General features: G+C 44.8%; 1 protein-coding gene across 1 annotated transcript in view; it reads right to left on the bottom strand.

Annotated features, from left to right (window-relative positions):
• BSN (bassoon presynaptic cytomatrix protein) overlaps positions 1–22,584 on the bottom strand; it is a gene marked incomplete at its 5' end in the record, with an annotated part of 239,036 nt that overhangs the window by 50,757 nt on the left and 165,695 nt on the right. Inside the window, 1 exon segment of the mRNA XM_020999265.2 lies at positions 14,879–16,015. Coding sequence (XP_020854924.2) covers positions 14,879–16,015 — 1,137 coding nt within the window.

Below are 22,584 nucleotides of genomic sequence, written 5' to 3' on the forward strand. Positions count from 1 at the left end.
CACCACAACTGGACCCTAGTGACTCAGTTCCCAATGAACTATACAAGGAAGTAGAAACGAAATTCGAGATGAAGGAGGGAAGAGCAGGTGGCCCAGGCCATGTCTACCCAAAGAAAATTCATGCTGGATATGACCCGATCTTTAAATCACTAAGGGATAGCTTTACAATGAATGAAAGGGAGGGGAAGATGGCCGAGATAATCAGGGAAAATTCACAGATGAGAATATTACCCTTACAAGAAAATCCAGAAGACATCAATAACTACCGCCTCATACACCTACTTTCTCGTTTTTATAAAATCTTTATAAGAACGAACTACATGCATATTTCATTGATGAAAATATGAGAAGTGAAGAGGCAGGCTTTCGCAAATGATTTTCTCCAGCAGACCACATCTTTACAGTCATGCAATTGACTGACGGGATACAGGGAGTACAAGACCTTGCTGTGTTTATTGTTAGGTGATTTAAAAAAATTGACTTGGTAGAGCAAAATGTCTCTTTAAAGACTCCTCCAAAACAGAGTCTCTTATGCATATGTTAAGCTCATATAAGATTCCTTCATAAATGCAACCACCAAAGAAGCTGTTCTACAAATCCTTCGATTATTAACACCAAGTCACCCAGTCTAAGCCAGCCCAGCACTGCTCCCTCCCCAGCTGCTGGGGGATGGGAGTGGGAACCACTGACTCACAGAATTACGGATTTTAGAGCTGGCAGGGACTTTAAAGGGCACCTAGTCCAACCTCAGTTTTACAGATGAGAAGGTAGAGATCTTAAATCATTAAGTGGCATGCCAGAGGATCCAGACCATATGAGAAATATTAATCAATTCTCCAAGGCTGATAGCAGAAATGGCCACTTGGGACAAACATTTTCCCGCTATTGTTGGCCATCCTCACTCTCAAATTGGGAATTCCAGGTATCCAGATCATCGGCAGCAACCAGTCTCCAGGGATTTGTTCAGAGGCCACCAGCATTTCCCTTTGACCACTCTACACCCTGTGCCTTTCCCAGACCATGTGCTTGTAGGGATGGTGGTGGGGTGGGGGGTTGGGGGGGGCAGCTGTGATCTGCTGTGGGATCATCAATTATCCTCAGATGTCACGAGTGAAAATGCTCCACTGTAAGTGCCTCCTGCTTCTGTCCTCATAATCTCCAGTGCTCGGTGAGGTTTTGTCAGAAAAGATTCCAGCTGGAGTGGAATGCTCTGGAGGCCTCAAGGCTGTAGGATGAGTCAAATCCTCTGCTTTTACTTCCCTTTCCCCCATTACACATAAGCCACTCTGCAGCGGCCCTCTCAGATCTAGAGGCCCTTGCCTGGAATTAATTATTGCCTCACCTGCTCACTCACTTGTCCTGGGGACAATGTATGTCTGACTTCTCCTAGGCCAGGACCCTCTGGGAATGAAGTAGAAAAACAACAACAATGAACTTGGAAACAGGGAGTCCAAACACCACTAAGTAGATACGTAACCTTGGACACAAGTTATATTACCTTTCGGGGGCTCAATTACCTCATCTGTAAAATGGGCATATTAAAACACACTTTACCTACCTCACAGAGGCTGTTGTGAGTAAAGTGTTTTATTAGAGCTATATTAATGGAAGCTATGATTAATATACCAGTAATCAGGGCTCTCCTTGGACCCTGAGCTTCCTGGGAATGTCACTTGAACTTTTGTAAGGTTAAAAAAAAAAAGAAATTGGAAAGTTAACTCTGTTAATCCCAGGCCCACCACTTTTCTTGCAAATTCTTTATTTTGGATAGAAAGCAAATTAAAAATTAAGCTTGAGTGTATTATTATCCTTCAAAAATAAACAAGGTAGTGAATTTGGAAGCAACAACTCTTAATTATGAAATGACTCACTGAAGAGCTCAATGTTTATATTTTTCAAAAAGAGGAGGTTTTGACAGGGGAAAGGAAATTCAATTTAACCATCCCTTCTGATGTCGAGACTGATTGTCAAGGAAGCCAGGAAAAAGGCTATTTTTTTTTTAGTGACAAATGTGGTCCAGAGAAGCCCAGAAGAATCTTCACTGATGGCCAAGAAGGTTGCTTCCTGGCACAGGCCAAGGAATAGGGAGGGCTGCTCTCCAGATTAGTGTACCAAAGTCTGTTTCTCTTTTGCAGAGATATTTACTCATTCGTTACTTTTTCAACTCAACAAAATTACTGTGTGCAAAGCACTGTTCTAGGTGTAAAGAGATGCATCCATGTGGCTTGAAGTACGGGGATAAGACACACACACAGATCACTATAATATACAATACTAATGAGATGCAAATAGAAAGCTCTTTTGAGTTTCAAGTTGGAAGGTCATTGTCAGTATTGGATGATGGGGGGAGTTGGAGAGAGATCAATCAATCAATAAACATTTATTAAGTACCTGCTACATGCCAGGTACCATGCTAAATGCTAGGGAAGATCAGGGAAGACTTGGTGAAGGGCTTTCCATTTGAGTTGGGCTTTAAAAGATAAGTAGGGATTCAAAAGGCCAAGAGGGCAGGAAGGGCATTCCAGGATTAGAGAACAAGATGAGAAAAAGCATAGATGTGCAGAATATGTGTGGTCATCCAGTTTGCCTAGAGTGCCTAGCGTATGGATGGCAATGATGTGAAATGAGACTGAAAAGGAAGTGACAAGTGACTGAATGTCAGGTGAAGGACCATTAAATTGTGAGCTCCTTTAGGGAAGGGAATATCTTTTGCCTCTTTTTGTATCCCCAGTCTTTAGCAAAGTGCCTGGAACATAGCAGGCACTTAATCAATGTTTCTTGGTTGATTTTTTGATATTTATTGGCTGATTGGAAGAGCTTATATGTTACTCAGTAGGTAATTGGAAGGTAGCCACTGAAGATTTTCAAGGAGAATAATGACATGACCAGATCTTTGCAGAAGAAAGATTATCTAGTAACGTTATTAAGTTCAGAATAGATGGGGAAGAGAATGAAGATCAGAAAACTTATTAGGAGGCCATTGCTACCTAGTATAGGTGAATGCCTATCCTGGGATAGTGACAGTGGGAAGAGAGAACAGGGGACAATTTCAGAAATATAGTAGCAGTAGAATCAGTAGGATTTGGTAACTGGATATGAGAGAAAGGGGAAAAAAGAGAGAGAGAGATGAATTCCTGAGAAAAACCAAGATTTTGAACACTGGGTATTGGGTAAATGGTGGCATCACAGACAGAAATGTAATAATATAAATTATATTGAACATATCATAATGAAATCAGAAGGAGCAGGTAAGATTAGAAAAAACACCTAAGTTACTGTCTTAGAAAAATAATTTTATGAAATATTTGGTCATTTCATATTGAGGTGGTCACATTAGTATTTACAAAAAGACCATCATTAAAGTAACTGTAGCTAATGGGCCAACATCTGTTGAAAAGGATGAAGAGGTTAAAGAAATATTATAAAATATTGGATGACATCCTCCTAATTAAATCAATGGATAATACTTGGTGACTTCAATACAAAAATGGGCATAGGTGAGGTCAATGAAAAAAACTGTTGGAAAATATGGCCCAGAAGTAAGTAATAAGAGTGGTCAAAGACTTCCAGACTATATATATCACAAACTTTCTCTGACAAAAAAAATCTGAAGGTGAAAGACATAGTAAGAGCCAAACAACATCACAAAAAAGAATAAAACTGATTACATTTTAATGGACAGGAAATGACTCATTGCTGATGTAGAGAACACATTCATGAATCAGCTGTCTTTAGTCAGACCACCAACTCATTAGAGCAGAGATCAAAATAAAGCAAAGCTATAAGAATAAAAAAAATAAGATAAAGCTATGATATGCAATTAAAATTACTCTAGCCTGACCAATTTTTAAAAACGGGCACTGAAAAATGGGAAATGGATGGAGGAAATGACAACACCAATTATAACAATTTCATATCGAAATTTAATTGTTTTGAAACTATATCCCTAACCATGGGAACAAAAGAGTCTGAAACTCACCTCAGTCAGCAAATACTTGACCTACTTGCCAATTGAAAAGATATGACGGACAAAGGTCACACTGGTTTAGAATATAAACTTGTTTGTAAGATTTTATAAAGAAGGACAGAAGAAGATTATAAGCAGTATCAACTTAAAATAGTGAAGAGCACTGGTGGGGGAATTAAGTTGAAAGAGAGCTTGGTAAGAGATGACTAAGTAATCATTTGAAGGCATTTAAGAATGAAAGTGGGAGGACACAACAAATGGTAGAAATGTGGAAAAGATCTGCAAAGATTTTTATAACAGACTCTTTTCACTCCAAAGGATAGTAGAGCAGTTAAGTTTAGACTCTAGATGTGTTTCTAGAGGAAATGGAAATGATACTAAAGGAAACAGATTGGAAAAGCAGCTGGACCTGACCAAGTATACATGAAGGAGTTTCAGGCTAGAAGCAACACACTTTCAAGGACACTGAAGGTTGGATTCTCAAGGTATCTGAAGAAGGGGAAAATGGCAAAGATGTGGAAATATTTTTGGACATTATTACAAATAAAAGGTGATTAAGAGAACATCAATAACTATAACCTTTATGCCTACCTTCCTATTTATATAGAATTTTTAATAAGTATATTTGACATGCAGCAAGGACATCCTTGCTTAAGGTATTAGACGGGAGCAGGCAGACTTTCCTACTCAATATTCCACAGGAGACCACATCTTTACTCTCACAAAATGGACTGAAAGGTAGAGAAGATACACAATTCCACTGCATTTATTGCTTGCTGGCTACTTTTTAAAAGCCCTTTATTTGGTAAGGCAAAATACTGCCTCAAAGGCACACGTTGAAATCTTATAAGATTCTCTGAAAGATACAACAATAGAAATAACCACGTTCTACAACACCGTGATCATTGACGTCAACTGGAGCCCTAGGCTCACCAGTGGAGAAGGAAATGGCAAACCACTCCAGTAACTTTGCTAAGAAAACCCTAAACGGGTCACAAAGAGTCGGATATGACTGAAACAACTGAGCAGGAGCAATACCGGCTCGCCAGAGATGATGGTTGCCACTGTCATGGAAGAACACCAATTTACAGACCATTTAGAAAAGGGATTCTCAATGGATAGATGGATCCTCCAGATGCTTCTGTTTGAGGTTTCTCCTAATTGTATCAAGCCCCCAGACACTGTAAAGCCTTCTAAATGAGGCTCCTAAATAATCACTCCAAAGTGTTTGGTCTCACTATCCACAGAGGAAAAATCATATAGATGAAGAACACTTATTGTTAGACCATGGTATAAAGTTGAATGAATAACCCATTGAGATTATTCAATGGCATATACATCTCAGGCAGAAACTCCAAATGGACAGTGAGCTGGGTCCAGAATTGAATAGGAGTAGAACAGATTGGATTGCCACTAGAAAACTGCAAAGTTCTTTCAATGATCTCCAATTTCTTGAAATAGGGCCCATTTTAAAATACCAAGATTCATCTGGTGATGCTATATGACTGCAAACTATGGGATACTATGGTCCCTGAAGAACTGAAGATGGAGATCCCCAAAGGGCAATGACAAACTCAGGATGGTTATGAGCAGGCTGTAATACGTTATAAATGAGGAACTGCGCAGGAAAAATGGTTTAAAGGGTGTCATCCAAGAAATGTGTGATCAAATTCTCCCTAGATCATAGCAAATTTTTATAGGCTTTTCTTTTGTGATTGTTTGAGTCTCGGGAAACCCCTAGAAAGGCTAGAGAGGTTAGAATTGCAGAGGATTTATTCCAGGTTGTGGTAGGGAGGGAAAAAATCAAGAGAAGGACTGAGTGAGGAAGGAGTATTTCCCCAAAGGAGGCAGGGCATATTCCCATGATGTCAAACTACTAGTCAGTAGCAAGGAACTTGTCCTTTAGATATGGATTGAACTATATGGCTCCTGAGGTGTGTTCTGGCCCTGAGATTTTGTAATTTTGTGAAAAAGATGGGTTGGTCACTTAGTTGAAGGGGAGGAAGGGACAGTCTGTGTGTTTTATTTGTGATGTCAAGCGAATTCAAGGAAGGCCTGTAGCTCATTGTGTGGACCCCCTTGAGGGACTTTATAGGAGGATAAAGATAAGAGGCACACAACAGGATAGATAGCCGATAGGCTGCTATCTGCGTCAGTGTGACTTCGTTGGTGAGGTCACAAATATGATGGAGTAAGCTATTATCCAAAGCAACTAGGAACCCAGACACCCAGGTACAAGAAAAGAGACATCCATTGATTTGGGGGACATGTTCCTTTTCTCCTAATAAATCACCAGGTCACATGATTCTCAGGCATTGTGAAGCAGACTGCTCTTAGTGAATGTAGCCAAAGCAGGAGAACAAAATGGAGCCTTCTGCCCCTACAGCTTTTCTGTGGCACAACAAAGAAGACACAATTCAGACTCTGAGGTGGCCTACAAGGTCTAGGGCTGAGAGCCAGCAAGAAACTCTGTTGGGTTTCAGTCCTGGGCAGGCAAGAAAGAGAAATTTTTGGTGGGGGTTGGTGGGAAGCAGAAAGGAGCAGGGCATCCACTCCTAATCTTGGATGAGGAAGCCTGGAAAAGTACTGGGACCAAGAGTTCCCTTCTTGATGAATCGCCCCCTCATCCCTACCTCCAAGCACTGCAACCCTATGGTTCTCAGCAAACAGAAACTAGAACTGGGGCCATTTATATCATTGACATTTAGTGATTTGTAAGCATTCTTAGGCTTCCTCCAACATGCCTGTGCTGTTCCTGAGGGTGGGGCTCAAATGTTTATTTCTTTTGTTTACTTCCCTCCACCTACACTACTCCAGAAATTTAGGTTGGCATGCCAATGAGACAGAGACTTATAGATGAAAAGAATGATGGAGAGAAAGGTCGGCGGAGGAGAGCGAGAGAGAGAGACAGAGAGAGAGACAGAGAGACAAACATATGGAAAGAAAAAGGCAGGAGAAAAGAGAGAGAAAGGGAGTGAGAAAGATGGAGATAGAGAAAGAGGGAGGAAGGAAGAGAGAAAGGAAGAGAGGGAAAGAGAGAGATGGAGAGAAAGGAGGATGAGAGAGGGAAAGAGACAGGAAGAGAGAGAGAGAGCTATTTAAAGTCAAACTCAAAACTTCAGGCAAAACTAAAAAAATTAGTGCCTCTTTCCTAAGCCTGGGACAGGTGTCTTGGATACTTGCCAGGGAAATCAGGAACAACTAAGAAGACATAAAGTAGGTCACAAGGAAGGAAGTGAAACTGTACAGAATACAAATTGGTATGCTTTACTTATGGGAGCTCCCAGGACTAGTTTAAGTGTAGTTAAAGATTTCATTTAAAAAATAAGGTTTGGAGCCTGAGGTGGGCATAGAGTAACCAAAGCCACCATGCTTCAGTCTCCCCCCACCCCAATTCTTCTCCCTCTCCTCCTCTTCCTCCTCATCCTCACCACCACCACCATCATCATCTTCATCATCATCTTCACTACCATCATCCTCTTCGCCATTATCTCTATGCATCATGACTACCCTTATCCTCATCACCACCCTTTTTATCCTCATCATTACCATCATTAGCAGAAGCAGCATCAACTGCCATCACCATTAACAGACATCTTTTCCCATTCCCTGTGGCCCTTACCCAAAGCTTCCTAACCAGACACAGCTGCTGCTTTAGGCCTAAGGCTGTCATCCCAGCAGCCCAAGCTAGTGTGGATCAATGGCCAAAAGAAGAGAGACACACCCGAGTGTATCGATACTAGTCAACATTTTCACACTGCTATCTATATTCTTTTTTTTGGGGGGGGGCTAGGCAATGGGGTTAAGTGACTTGCCCAGGGTCACACAGCTAGTAAGTGTTTTTATGTGTCTGAGGCCGGTTTTGAACTCAGGTCCTCCTGAATCCAGGACCGGTGCTCTACTCACTGCGCCACCTAGCTGTCCCTGCTGTCTATATTCTAGGGCAGTGGTGTGGACTGCAAAGCTCTGAAGAGGGAATTTGTGTGGAGACAGGAGAAGACGCTGAATTGTATCATTACCACCATCTCCTGCATCTATCCCCTTTTCTCTATGCCAGTTCAAGCCCTCATCACTTATGGCTTGGACTACTCCAACAACTTCCTAATTGGTCTCCCTTGCTCAAGCCTCTCCCCACTCCAGTCAACTTTGCTACCCAAATGATTTTCCTTAAACACCTATCTAACCACACCTCCATTCAATAACTTCAGTGGCTTCCTATTGCTTCTAGGATCAAATATAACCTCCTGGCTCCACTATATCTCTCTAGCCCTGCATACATTATTCCTCTTTTGGCAATCCAGCCACACTCGCCTCTGTTCCGCACAGAGGACGATCTACCTCCTGACTTGGTGACTTTGCATTGGTTGTCCTTGGGGCCTGGAATGCACTCCCTCCTCATCTCTGCCTCCAGCTGCTGGTGTCTTCCCTCCTGAGATGACCTCTCGGATGCTCTGCCTGTATCTTGTATAGGTACCTAGTAATTTACATGCTTTCTCCTCCATTAGAGTGTGAATTCCCTGAGGACAGGGATTATTTTTGTCAGCACTTCATACGGTGCCCATCAGACAGCAAGTGCTTAATAAACGCTTTTTGATTGATGGATGGACTGATTGATAGAATCTTTCTCTCCCTTCAAGGTGTATCTCAGGTACCATTTTCTGCGAGAAGCCCAACTGCAGATACCATCCTTCCCAAACTATTCTGCATTTATCTTTATTTTCTTATATTTGTTCTGTGAATACTTATATATGTACTTGCTGTCTCTTCCATTTGGGCACAAGCTCCTTGAGAGGAGGGATTGTTTTATTCTCTGTCTTTGCATCCTCAGTGCCTGGCACATAGTAGGTGTTTAGTAGACACTTGATGCCTGCTGAATGATTGAATACACACTGGGTGCCATCAGGCACTATGAAGAGCATATGGAAACACAACAGTATCAGAGGCATGGAACAAAGCAAAAGGATTTTAATTGGAAGGAAACTTAAAGGTTATCCAGGCCAAGGGTTCCTTTATTTATTTATTTTTTAAAGTCTAGGGATTCTTAGCCTCAAGTTCATGAGCCCCTTGGATAGATTTCAGGGGATCTGTGAACTTGGATGGGAAAAAAAAATCACATCTTTATTTTCCCTAACCTCCAAATGAAATTTAGCATTCCTTCAAATTAGGAATGTAAGCAACAAAACACAGTCCTGAGAAAGGGTACATAGGCTTCACCAGACTGCCAGTGGGGTCCATGGCACAGAAACGGTTAAGAAGCCTTGCTCCAGCCCAACCCTCTCATTTTATAGATAAGGAAACTGAGCTGGGGCATCACCTGGATTGGGTCAGTAGAGGCAGATCCAGAATGGCCCCCCTCTCCACCCTCCCACTCCCATCTGTCTTCACTAAGGGCAGTGTCCCATTGTCTGGGAAGTTTTCATTTGTCCCATCAGTCACTAGAGGCAGGGGGTTAGTGCTTTTGGAGGATTAGATCCAGGTTGACAGGTACTAGGACAGTCCCTGAACCCAAACAGCAAAACTAAGGCCAGCTGAGGTCCCTGGAGAACACAGGCATTGCTTCTCCTCTGAAGATAGGGCCCGGGTTTGGATCCTGGCTGCATCTTGCCTAGGCTCTGCCAGTAACAAACTGTAGTTCCCAAAGGGAGTATCAGACTGCAAAGGGACGAAAGACTTATCCAAGCTGCTACTACTTCAGCAGGAGAGGGATGGGACCCAGCGGGGCAGTGGGCATCTCAAGGGAAGCCCCTGAATGGCACTAACCCCTGGTGGAGCAGGATGGGGCAGGCAGCCAAGATACCAAGCGCTAGAGCCAAGCAGTTAATAAGAGACCGAAAATAACAACCCAGGACAAGAATAGTTTGCAAGTGTTTGAAAAATCTCTGCTTGGACTGAATCAGCAGTTCCTCAGGCCTTGTCCAGGGGTCACCAGGGAGGAGCTGTCAGGAATATTTACTCACCTGGAGAAAACGAGGCTTTCTAAACCCTGCCTGTTCCCAAGGGGCTGGCTGGCCATCTGGCTGACTAGGGTGCAGATGAGGTCTCGGCCTAGACTGTGAGCTGGGGCCAGGTGGAAAGGGCCTGTTCTGACCAAGCTAAAGGTATCTCCAGGCTCTAACCTGATCAGCAGCTCCCTGAGAGTCCTTCAGCCACCTCAGCTGCTGCCTAGCCCCCAAGCTCTGTCTCAAGGCACAAGTTTCATTGAGCTCATCACTGAGCCTGACAGGCTGGGCCACCATAGTCCCACCCCTGTCTGCACCTGGAAGCCAAACCTTTGACTCAGACATCTAAGGGCTCTAACCATAGGGAAAGATGGGATTAGGATCTTGGCAACTTAGTAGGCACTAACTGTTGTTGAAGTAAATTGGAGTGAATTGAACTGGGGCTCAGTTTCCCGTAAAATGAAAGGATCCAGGTTCCAATACAGTGTTAAAACCTAAGATTTTTTTTTGTCTTGGCAAATGGTTGGAGAAACACATCTTCCTTCTCCTGGTAGAGGTGGGGGGCCAGAGGTATGGAATGTTGCATATGTCAGTCATTTTATCCATTTTACTTAACTGTTTCTTTGTTAGAGAGAATTCTAAAGGGGGAAAGGCAGTACAGCAGGAAATGAGTGGTGTAAAAACAAACAGCATACATAAAGTAGGAAAAAAAAGCAGGAAAACTATCATATATTATTAGAATTCCATGATGCTAGAATTCTCTAAATTGTATAATCTTATGAAATGAAGTGAAGTGAATTGAGAAACAGCAGTGGTATAGTGGAAAGAGCCCTGGATCTGGAGCTGTCCCGGATTCGAATCCCCACCCCACCACTTGCTTGGCTGTGTGTCCCTGGGCAAGTTGCTTAACCACTCTGAGTCTCAGTTTTTCTTCTGTGACATGAGGGTCTTGGATGGAATGGTCTCTAAAGCTCCCTCCAAGTTCAAATCCTATGACTCAGTCAGTCAGTCAGTCAGTTAACAAGTATTTATTAAGCCCTTACAAGGTGCCAGGCACTGTGCTATGTGTTGTGGAAACAATAGAAATGTAAGCTATTATAACAATGAGGGTAAAAATCTTTGAAATTCTGATTGTAGAAGAAATGGCAGAGTAAGGCCCCAGGGCTCAAGTGTGTGGTGGACAGAAGGGGCCTGAGGAGTGAGGGGCAGCATGTCAGCCTGGAACCTGCTACTGGACCCTTTTCCTCTTCTTCCTGCTTTCCTACATCTGTCAGGTAATAATAATAATAATAGCAGCTAACATTTATATAAAACTTTACAATTCACTACCTCATTCGAGTATCACAACCACCCTGGGAGGTAGGTGCTATTATCCCCATTTTGAAGATAGAGAAACTGAGGCAAACAGAGGTTGAGTAACTTGCCCAGGATCACACTGCTAATAAATGTCTGAGGCTAGATTTGAATTCAGGTCTTCTTAACTCTAGGCCTAGTGCTCTAGGCACTGCACCACCTAGCTATCTCTAGGCCAGAGACTGGGCTGGTACTTTCAGGTAGATTCTGAGAATGAGGAGCTCTGCTTCTTTTCAGTAGAATATAAGCCCTTTGAGGGCAGGGGCTGTTAGTTTTTTTGGGTGGGGGTTGTGTCCCTAGGGCCTAATAAAGGGCACCTTTTTAGCTGGTTCTTAATAACTGCTGAATTGAATTGGCAGAGAAAGCTGCAATCTGAAGACAACCTGTCCTAACCCCATCTTCCAAGGGGAGACTTTTCCTCGCCAGGATTCTGCTCTCTGGCCATGCCACGTCTTTAGTAGTGCTCTCCAGGAAGCCTTTTCTGGTACCAGGGTGGGCAGCGGTCTAATGGACAGAACAAGGAATTTGGGGGCAAAAGACCTAGGTTTGAATGACTCTGCCAGTTACTAGCTATGTTCACTTTCTGAGCCTTGGTTTCCTTGTATGTAAACCCGAAGGGGCTGGGCTTGATTTTTAAGGTCTCTTATGCTGATCCTTCTATGAGCAGAGTGCATGGTACTGCTGCGGAGAATGGGGAAGGGGCTGTAGGACTTTCTCTACCTGCTGCTGATCATGCCTTTGCCTGGACAGCCCCACTATGAGCAATGCCAAGTGTTTGCCAGGGATAGGACGCCAACAAGAAAGGCCCTACTGAGAACCTGTCCCCTTCCTATAAAACCTATCACCTCCAATGCCTTAATGAGCTACGCTGGTGAGCAGATGACTGTGACCTGGGAATCCCACAGAGACTAGGAGCGATGGAGCTGCTGAGAGCAGCCGTCACTGACCCCCTTCCTCCCCTGCTCCTCCATGCTTCCGCCTGGTCAGGGGGCAACAGATGGGAGGGGGAAGTTATTTTAGGCCCTGAGCTTTTTCTTTAAGGGAGTTAGTGTGTGTCATAACACAAGTGCTATTGCTTTATGCCCAGCTGGTCCACCTGATTCTACCTGGAAACCTCCTCTGAGTCCCAGAACTGCTGCCAAAGGGCTGGAACACTATGGGAAATGCTTTGCAAACTCTTGATCATCACAGAAATGTGAACTAGGACTAGGCTGGGAGTGCTGAGAAGGACCCAGAGGTCCATTCTGGCAGTTCCACTCAAATCCATAGCTGCAATTGTGAGATCCCAAAATGGTGCTAGGATCTCAATGGCTCTTGGGTCCATTTCTAGCCTACCCCATTAGCCATCAGGGTGACCTATTATTGGAGGAAGTAGAGGGGAGAGAACCTGCTTTGGACGAAGACCAAGAATTGGCCACAGGGAGAGTCTCCCCTGGGGCAGAGGATGAATTGAGGGGATACAGTTCACTGAAATGGACAGTGGGAACAAAGATTTCCCTTTATAAAAATATATTTTCATCAATAATGTTCCAAAGAGATGTCCTATATCTAAGGAAGATATCCCCAAATCAGGGGTTTTATAAGGACTGGGAAAGTCATGAAACTTGGCCCACACAGGCCCCCAAACTTATACCCCCTATTTCTATAGCACAGGAAGTTTTATAAAGCACATTTGTCACAACTGCTATGTGAGGCAGGTAGCAGAAGAATTATCATCCCCATTTCACAGGTGAGAAAACTGAGGTTCAGAGATGTGATGTGATCCCAAGGTCCCAAAACTATTATGTGTCAGAGCTGGACTACAAACTCAGGTTTCCTGACTCCAAGTCAAGGGTTCTTTCCGCATGTATGTGGCTTTACATCTGTTCACATGCACACAGGATTTAGAGGAGGAAGGGACAAGGAAGACCTTCTATCAAATCCTTCTTTCTGGGACAAAGAGGCTAAGGCTCAGAGGAGATATGGGACTCATCCACGCTGGCAGGTCCAGGAATGAAACAGTCTGCTGGTGTTGGTTTTAGTGCTGATTTTCACTACAACGTGCTGGAAATGCTGGACTTCAGGAAGCCAGCCTCCAACCTCAGACCCGACCTTCCGGGGCTCCTCAGGACCCCCACTGATCTTCTCCCACCAGCCCCAGTTCTCATTCCCCACCTCTGACCTCTTTTCTTTTTTTTTTGGCTAGGCAATAGGGTTAAGTGACTTGCCCAGGGTCACACAGCTAGTAAGTGTTATGTGTCTAACGTCAGATTTGAACTCAGGTCCTCCTGAATCCAGGGCCAGTGCTCTATCCACTGTGCCACCTGGCTGCCCCTCTGACCTCTTTTTTTTTTTTTTTTTTGTTTTAGGCAATGGGGTTAAGTGACTTGCCCAGGGTCACACAGCTGGTAAGCATTATGTGTCTGAGGTCGGATTTGAACTCAGGTCCTCCTGAATCCAGGGCCGGTAGTCTATCCACTGCACCACCTAGCTGCCCCCTCTGACCTCTTTTCTTGCAAGGGAGGCAGGCACTTTCAGAGGTGGGCTCTGCTTGGCCATCTGTCCCTCACCCCACTGGGCTCAGCTAGAGGAGGGCAGCAGAAACTCAGGGCCTGCCATCCAAGACCTACTCGTCCCAACCTCTTAGTAGGAAGCCCAGGAATAGGGGGCCAAGACCTAGGGCCCCTCCTGCATCTGTTCGGGCCCAAAACACCCCCTGCAGCTGGCTACCCAGATCCCCCAGGTGTCCAGGGGCTGTGAACTTAGCAATCAGGGCTTCTCTTCTGCTGCTAGGCTGAGTCGGTGAACCTGCCAACAGCAGGGAGTTAGCCCAGTGCCAGGCTGATGCTGGAAATGTACTGTGCCTAAGCACTGCATTGATTGCCCTGAGCTGACATATGAAGGTTCCTTCTCTTTGATAACAAGATTTTCCAAAGGCCATGCTAGTTTTCATTTCACACCTATATTCAGAAGAAAGGCAAGAGGGAAAAATCCAGCTAAGCTAGGCCAAATCAGAGAACCAGGCCTGAGAGAACTAAGGACACAGTCCCAAGGAGAGCTCAGCCTGGCCCAGCTTATGCCTGGGGCCCAGTCCTAGCAATCAGCCTCTGGGGAAAGGGCTGCCTGCAAGTTGTGCTCAGAGCTTAAACCACTCACTGTGCCCTGGAAGCTTACCCTAGTACTCACCATGTCGCCAATGCCCCAGCTGCTTCACCAGAGACTTCCTTCTACAAAGCAATGGAGTCCTCCTCCCCTTCCTGGGGCTGAGACCTGCTCCCTTCTCCTCTCCCTTCACTCCTCCACCATCTCCTAGACTAGATCCTGCCATGGGTACAGACAGGCAGACCAGAAATCATGCTGCATGACAACTACATGACACACGCCAAGCCTGTCCTTGACACCTACCCCTTTCACCTCAAATTCAATGTTGCTCAGGAGAGGTTTTCAGCACTTAAAAAAACAGTGGGAGGCTGCGCTGCAAGCCCAATTTCTAAATTCTCCTTCCCTTGAAGGCCTATTAAGACAAAGGCTCTATCAGGGAAAAGCACAGAGATTCTGTCTCTTCCCGGTTTCCTACTAGCTTGGCCCAAACTCTGAACAGGACGCCATTTCCCCTTAGAGCACTTGATTTATTCCTTACCTCTACCAAATGAGGAGTTGGGTTGAAGCCACACAGGTTGCACACTTGTAGCTTGCAGGTGGTACATGTATTGTAGTTGGATGGCTCCCGGGAGCCCACATTGAGTTCGGCCTGGCACAGTGGGCATTTGACCTTTTCCTTCGGCACTTCCTTTGGCTTGGGGACAGCCTTGGGTGCAGTCTGGTGTTCTGCCTTACTTTGTTTTGGACTAGGTGCCCCTGCTGGTCGGCCAAGAGCCCCAGGTCCTGACCCAGGCTCAGATTTAGGCCCCGAAGCAGGGCCAGGACCAGGCCCAGCTTTAGGTCCAGTCCCAACCCCAGGCCGAGGCCCAGTCCCAGATCCTGGCTCAGCTCTAGGGCCAGCCCCAGGCCCAACTCCAGGCCCGGGTCCAGGCCCAGCTCCAGCCCCAGGTGCTGGCCCAGGTCCCCGTCCAGCCGCAGGTGCAGGTCCAGGCCCGGGTCCAGCCCCAGATGCTGGCCCAGGTCCCCGTCCAGCTGCAGGTCCAGGTCCGGTCCCTGATGACTTGGGCCCTGCTTCCTTACTGGCATCACTGAAGACTATCTTGGGGGGCCCTTTGCCAGGAGACGGCTGGCCTTGTGGACCGGCCTCTGGCTGGACAGACATAAGTGTGCTGGCCTGGGTCAGCAGAGAAGCCCCAAAGCCAAAAAGCTTCCCAGTGAGTCCCTCTTGGGCTTGTTCTTGAGCCCCAGATCCAGGGGTTGGAGTAACTCCCTTGACTGGGGAAGGATGGGGATGAGGGGAAACCCGTCCTGCTTCCTGAGGCACAGTGGCTCTGGCCTGTCCTTGGCTCTGGGCTTCCCGCTGCCCTGGCACCACAGGAGTTCTGGGCACTTCAGCCTGCCGGACGCCAGGCCCCTGTTGGAGCCCAGGCTGTGTGGTTCCAGGGATTTTCTCTGGCTCAGGCTTCCCCTGAGCCTGTGTTGGGGGCTGGGGCTGGGGCTGGGGTTGGGGCTGAGGCTGGGGCTGGGGCTGGGGCTGGGGCTGTTTGGCTGGGGAGTGGGCAGGAGAAAGAGAAGGCGAGTACAGCTGCTGCTGGCTTTTGGAACGAGGTGCAGTGGTCATGTCCATCCCCAAAGCTCTCTGCATCTGGCAATTCAGACACAGCCATTCTTTCACCTGGAAGAGAGAGAACACAGCACAGTCACGCCTAAGAAATAACCTTCCCAGCCCCACCAGCCTGGCAAGTTGGTTCCAACCTGCTTGCTATACATCACAAGGGAGTCAATGGGATGTAGTGTGTGTGTGTGTGTGTGTGTGTGTGTGTGTGTGTGTGTGTGTGTTTGTACATGTGTGCATGCATGTGCTCCCATTCAACAATACAAATTACATAGAGTACCCATGGGGAAAGATAACTCAAGAATTCTTCCTACCCACCTACCCCAAAGGAGCAGATTTCTGGAGTCACAATGGAATGTTTCCTCCACTTCCTATTTTTATGTCCTAATATGTGCTTGAAGTGGTCCTAAGTTCTCCAAAGCTGTGCTAGAGAAAGAAAGACAAGCTTTGGCTAGTTTAAGCTAAGCTAAGGAGGCTTCAAGAATGAGCCCAGCAACCTGTCATCTGAGGACCAGACTTATGGTGCAGAAAAGCTCATTCCCAGATGCTTGATTGGCAGGGGATGACATTTTCGGCCATAGCATCTCATAGCTTAATAAAAGCTCATTGAATTGAATCAAATGAAGAATTAATTGTCCAGTAAGAGTGCAAATCTATGTTTGTGAAGGAAGTATCCATGGTGAGATGATCATGGATGCTTTTGAAGTTTTGAAGAAATGGATTATTTAACCTCACACCACTTGGATAAGCCAATGGAAATCCAATCTACTTCTATCTGCCCCACTGTGAAATCTTAGCACACGGTTAAGCTCAGGGTTGGGAAACCTGTGGCCTCAAGGCCACATGTGGCCCTCTAGGTTCTCAAGTGGGGCCCTTTGACTGAATCCAAATTGCAGTCAAACTTCAGTGAAGTTTGGATTCAATCAAAGGGGCCCCACTTGAGGGTCTAAAGGGCCCCACCCTTGGTTAAGCTAATCCAGCAGGTCCCAGGGTCTTCTAGTACTTCATTGATCTGAAGCAGAAGAGATCTTAGAAAGTGCCTTGATTCAACCCCTTTGTTTTACAGATGAGGAAAATGAAGCCCAGAGAGGGGAAGGGACTTGACCAAGGTCACAAAGGTACTAAGGAAAAGAGGCAGGATTGAAACCCAGGCCCGCTGACTCCAAATGCTGTGCCCTCTTCACTGTACTATACTAACTTCCTGGGGACACAGCCCTGCTTGGGCCCAGTCAAAATTCCCTTCTGTGTGTGGGAGTGCCTCCTACCATTCATTCCTTCTACAGACAAAAAAGGAAGGAAGCCTTTTCTGGCTTCTTATGCTCTTTTAAATTGCTAAAATTAAAACCAGTATCCACCTCCTGGAGCAGAGAGCTTATCAGCAGTAACCCACCTTCCCTTCCTTTTAACTGTCAATGGCTGCTTCCATCCCTGCCCCACACAGCTAAAGGAACATTTTCAATAAGGGCACGACACAATTGCTGGCTGGCGGAAAGAAGCAGAAGAGAAAAAATAGCTCTAAGAGACAAGTTGGTCCAGGGAAGGGCTGATTAGTTGCCTTTCCCCAACTAGGGCATTTTCCAAATTTGCCAGAGTGGACTCTTTCCCACATCTATTTTTACCTCCCCATTCAATTGCACATCATCAGGTTCCCAAGCACACCCGAAATCCATTGCCTCATCCCTTCCTGCCTGCCTTTGACAGCAAGGTATCTGTCAGTAGCCCTGTCCCCTAAAACTCTTCTTCTGTTCTCTCATCACCTCCCTGCCCCTCTTTGATCCTTACTGGGGCATCGATTCAATTCAGACAATGCTTTTCTGTGCCCAAGGCAAACACAGCCCAGCAGCACTACCTTCAGGAAGAGGATACTTCCCTCCCCTGACACAACTCTCCACCCCTCCAAGCATCCCTAAGGGACCAGGGTGGGCATTGTTATCATTCAGTTGCTTCACCAGTGTCTGACTTTTCAGGGCCTCATTTGGGGTTTTCTTGGCAGGGATACTTCAGTGGTTTGCCATTTCCTTCTCCATTCCATTTTACAAATGAGCAAACTGAGGCAAATAGGGTTAAGTGACTTGCTTGGGTCACATAACTAGTCCTTATCTGAGGCTGGATTTAAACTGAGGTCTTCCTGATTCCAAGCCCAGTGCTATATCCACTGCACCACCTAGCTGCCCTAGGAAGGGTATGGTCCAGGTCATAGAAATGTAGATTTTGAACTGGAAGAGGTCTTAGAGGTCACTGAGTCCAATGCTGTCATTTGAGGGGCTATGAAAAAATTTGAGGGATGGCAGATATGATGTCATTCCTTTGGACCTAGTTGTCTGATTTCTTTAGCCTCAGTGCTCTGTCTCTCTCCTCCCCCCCTCTCCCTGTATGTGTGTGTGTGTGTGTGTGTGTGTGTGTGTGTGTAGGGAGGGATTAGGCTAGTTACCTAAGGGACTTGACCTTCCTGGGCCTTCCCTATGTTCTGTTCATCAGCACCTGTTCATCTGTCCAATTGTTCATTCATTCATTCAACAGACACATTGCATTATGACCACAAGGACTTCTGATGGCTGGCCTCTTTTGGACTTCTCTACACCAACCAAATCATTTGACTAGTCTCGTGAATTGCTCTTAGGTACAAATACCCTTCCCATTCTCTCCATCAAGCCAGGTACCTCTCTATCGTCAGACCTTAGAGCAACCTCATCTGCTTTCTGGAGGCTTCCATGACCTCTTTTTGGATCAATGGCCCCAAACCCACTCACACCATCCTCATGATGATCTCTATGGAGCTGTCACTGAGTGCACATGTGTTTCTCTCACCTCTGCCTACATTCTCATGGTAAAGTTCAGAGGCAGAAAGTGACACATCTGCAAACTGCCAAATATCCCAAGGCAGAGGAAAACTTGTTTCAGGGCCTCAAAAACAATGTAAACAATAAAAATGATTGCCAAGCTCAAGGCCAATTATGATACTAAATATATGCATAGGGATATTTTGAGACTCAATCTCATTTTTCCATCAAATTCCTTGTTTTTTTCCTCATTATTAAATAGCTCAACATTAAAAAAAAACTCATTTTTTTTTTAAAGCTCTGAATCAACCTTTTTCTAGGCACTTGGACAGGTTTCTCCAACAATTTGCAGAATAACTAATTTTGGTCTCTGGGCCCTACCCAAAGGAGATATAAGTATCCATTCCCCCTATTCTTCACAGCATGGATACTCCCCAGGAGAAACCCTATATTTACTCTTATCAGATGAGAGGCTGCTTAAGGAGGGATCATGACTCTGTGAAGAGGTGAAGGAGAGGGAACCTTATCATCTCATTGAGAGCTGAGCAACATCTCCAGAGGACATAGCCAAGGACACACCAATAAGTTAGCAATGAAGCCTGACAAAGATCCAGAGGTAGCTTTTCTATTCTCAAGCTTTCCATACCTCTACCCTTCTAACATCACAGTTCATCCTGAGTTTTCTGAAGCTCTTCCAGGTGGTCAGTGGGCCAGTCTCAGATTATTATAATAACTGTCTTAAGGAACTTTCCACCAAAGTCCTTTCCGATGCCACAATGATGTGCGGTAGTGACTGTGGATTCTATAAGCCTATGTCACTCAACTCTGGCAAGTCCTAAGCTAGAGTTTCATGATGGGCTATGTGTTTCTTCTCCAAGGACAACAATAATACATATTTATTAAGAACCTGATAGACTGTAAGTTCCTTGAGGGCAGGGACTGCTTCATTTTTGTCTTTGTATCCTCAGCATCTAGCACAGTGCTTAGCAAACAGTAGGCACAGTTTGTTGATAAATGGATTGATTTCCCTAATGTGTACAGACACCTGACCTTGGCGCTGAGGGAGACACAAAGCTTCGCTAACATATAGTCCCTGCCTTCATAGAGCACATAGTCTGATAGGGGGACAAGGTGGAAACAGATAACTCTAATATACAACTTTTTCTTGCATTACAGAGATGTAAGCAAAATATTACACGAGGTTCAAGAGGCAAGATTACCAAGTGGAGAGATAAGAGAAGACTTCATTGGGATCCAGCTTAGCTAAGTTTGGAGAAGCTAATCACCAGAGGGTTGGTCACTACTTGAGATAAATATTTATATATATATATATGTATATATGTGTGTATACAACACACACACACACATATAAATAAATGGGCAGCTAGGTGGCATAGTGGATAGAACACTGGGCTTAGAATCAGGAAGACTCATCTTCATGAGTTAAAATCTGGCCTCAGACACCTACTAGCTGTGTTACCCTGGTCAAGTCACTTAATCCTGTTTGCTTCAGTTTCCTCATCTGTAAAATGAGCTGGAAAAGGAAATGGTAAACCACTCCAGTATCTTTGCCAAGAAAACCCCAAATGAAGTCACGAAGAATCGCACATGACTGAAACAGCTCAACAACAACAACATATATACATACGTAGTTAGATTTTAATATATGTCAGAGTCACTCACTATGATCCTATCCTGGGATATAGTAGGGTTTTGATCTGTGTCAATGGGGGGAAGTAATCATACTGATGATATCAAAGACTCTTAAATTATAACAACATTCTTCTGTCCACTCCTTAGGGCATTCACTCTGGACTGCCCATTTCAGGAGCCCATCAGACGCTGGTGTCTCCCAGGAAAGAGTGTCATATTGTTTCTTACTTTGGGAAAAGATTTAGTCAGTGACCACAAGAGCTTAAATGGCCCTGGCCAGCACCCCCTCTTCTCTGGAACGTGTCACAGACGTCTTACCCAAAATAGAAACTCCCAAAGAAATGACTGAAATATACCTAAGTGACTCAGAGCCCAGATGGATCCAGCTATTTCCTGCCTCTCTCCAGACTAAGATAGAGAGTCTTAAACAACTCCCCCAGTTTGCCTTCCCACCCCCACCTACAGGCATCCAAAGAATACTTCTTGAGGGGGCAGAGGGAGGAATGTTAGAAGTCAGTCCCTTTTCTTGGGACAGATAGCATCCTGTGGGGCTCAGCTCACTCCATATTTCTGATATAGCTGCCCTTCCCTTGTCCCAGGATGGATGCTGATTGAAAGGAGAGACAGCTTGCAGCACAAGTGTATTCTTGTTTCCAGTTTTAAAAGAAAAAATATGAAGTCAGCCTGCTTTATTCATTCATTCATTTCATTCATTCATTCATTCATTCATTCAATACTTATCAAGGACTACATTGCAATATCATCTTCTCAGACAGGAAGGACCAAGGCCTGGACATTTGTTCTACTTCTCTTCCACTCAACAATAGTCATCAGTCCAGGCAAAAAAAATCCTCTCCTTCCCAATCCTCAGGGAAATGGTCTAGACCAGTGAAATTCAAATAGAAATGGGGCCACTAAATTGGATTCTAAGGACCCCTGAGGGTCAGAGAGTGACTTAGAAAACTACATATCAACATTATTTATGCTCTACTGTATTTTTCCTTATTTTGTCAAATATTTCCCAAATACATTTTAATCTGGTTCTTGTTGCTGGCTTTGTTTGATACCTCTGATCTAGATGACAGTGGAGGGAGTCTTGGTGCAGATCTGAGCTGCCTTGGCTGAGTGTAGAATACCTTAAATGTTTCTCTATAACCAACCTGCACTTAAGACTCCACTGACCTTCTCTTGGCCAGGAGGCAGGACCACAGATTGTTTTGCTGCCTCTCTCTCCTGATCCATTTCATTCTTTGAAATTTATCATCAAATTGTGACAACCAACTTCCCTGTGGCTCCATCCATTATTCCTGTGGTCCTGAATTGGTAGGCTGATTAGGACAAAGTTCCCTTCCCTGGCTACCACTCCTGATTGCTCATACTCATTCTGATCAGCCTCATTTCTTTAGTATCCCTCTCCTGCTCTTCCCTACCTTTCTACTGTACCCTCTGAAATTCTTTTTCTATTATTAAAAAAACTGCCCCCTTCATATTAGACCTGTTTCCTATTCCCAGAAATCAATTTACATCTATTATACACACACACACACACACACACACACACACACACACACACACACACACGTATGTATCTGTGTTCATGTTTTTTTTCTCAATAGAATATAATCTTCTTGAGGGCAGGCACTATTTAGTTTTGCCTTAATATAGTGTCTGGAACATTGCAGCAACTTAATAAATAATTGTTGCATTAAATGGAATTCAATTAAAATCCCTTTAATCACATTTCTTTCTTTCTATCCCTCAAATTATTCTCTCTTCATCCCGAAGGAAAAATTTGGATATCATGTGTCCTATGTGCATTCACATACAAAATCAAGTCAAATTTACAAAATTATAGCATCTGACTTGATAATCTGGTCTACTCCATACTGAACAAGAATCCCTTATACAAAATTCCAACATGTACCCTAGAGCAGGCACCTGTAAAATTTTGTTTTCATAACTGTATTTCAATATAGTTGATTCCCTTCGTAATCTTTATGTTTTGATGGTATGCATCAAATATGATTCTGAGAAGGGGACCATAGGCTTTACCTGACTGGCAAAGGGGTCCATGGCACCCAAAGGATTAAGGAGCTTGGACTCACAGCCTATCCCTGTCATATCCTAGCTCAGCTACTTTCTTTCTATCATTCTTCCTCCCTGGACGAGAGTATGGCATAGGAGAAAAAAACTGCT

The sequence above is a fragment of the Phascolarctos cinereus genome, unplaced genomic scaffold (genome assembly GCF_003287225.1).
Source record: "Phascolarctos cinereus isolate Bilbo 61053 unplaced genomic scaffold, phaCin_HiC Scaffold_4;HRSCAF=312, whole genome shotgun sequence".
NCBI classification, from domain to species: Eukaryota; Metazoa; Chordata; class Mammalia; order Diprotodontia; family Phascolarctidae; genus Phascolarctos; species Phascolarctos cinereus.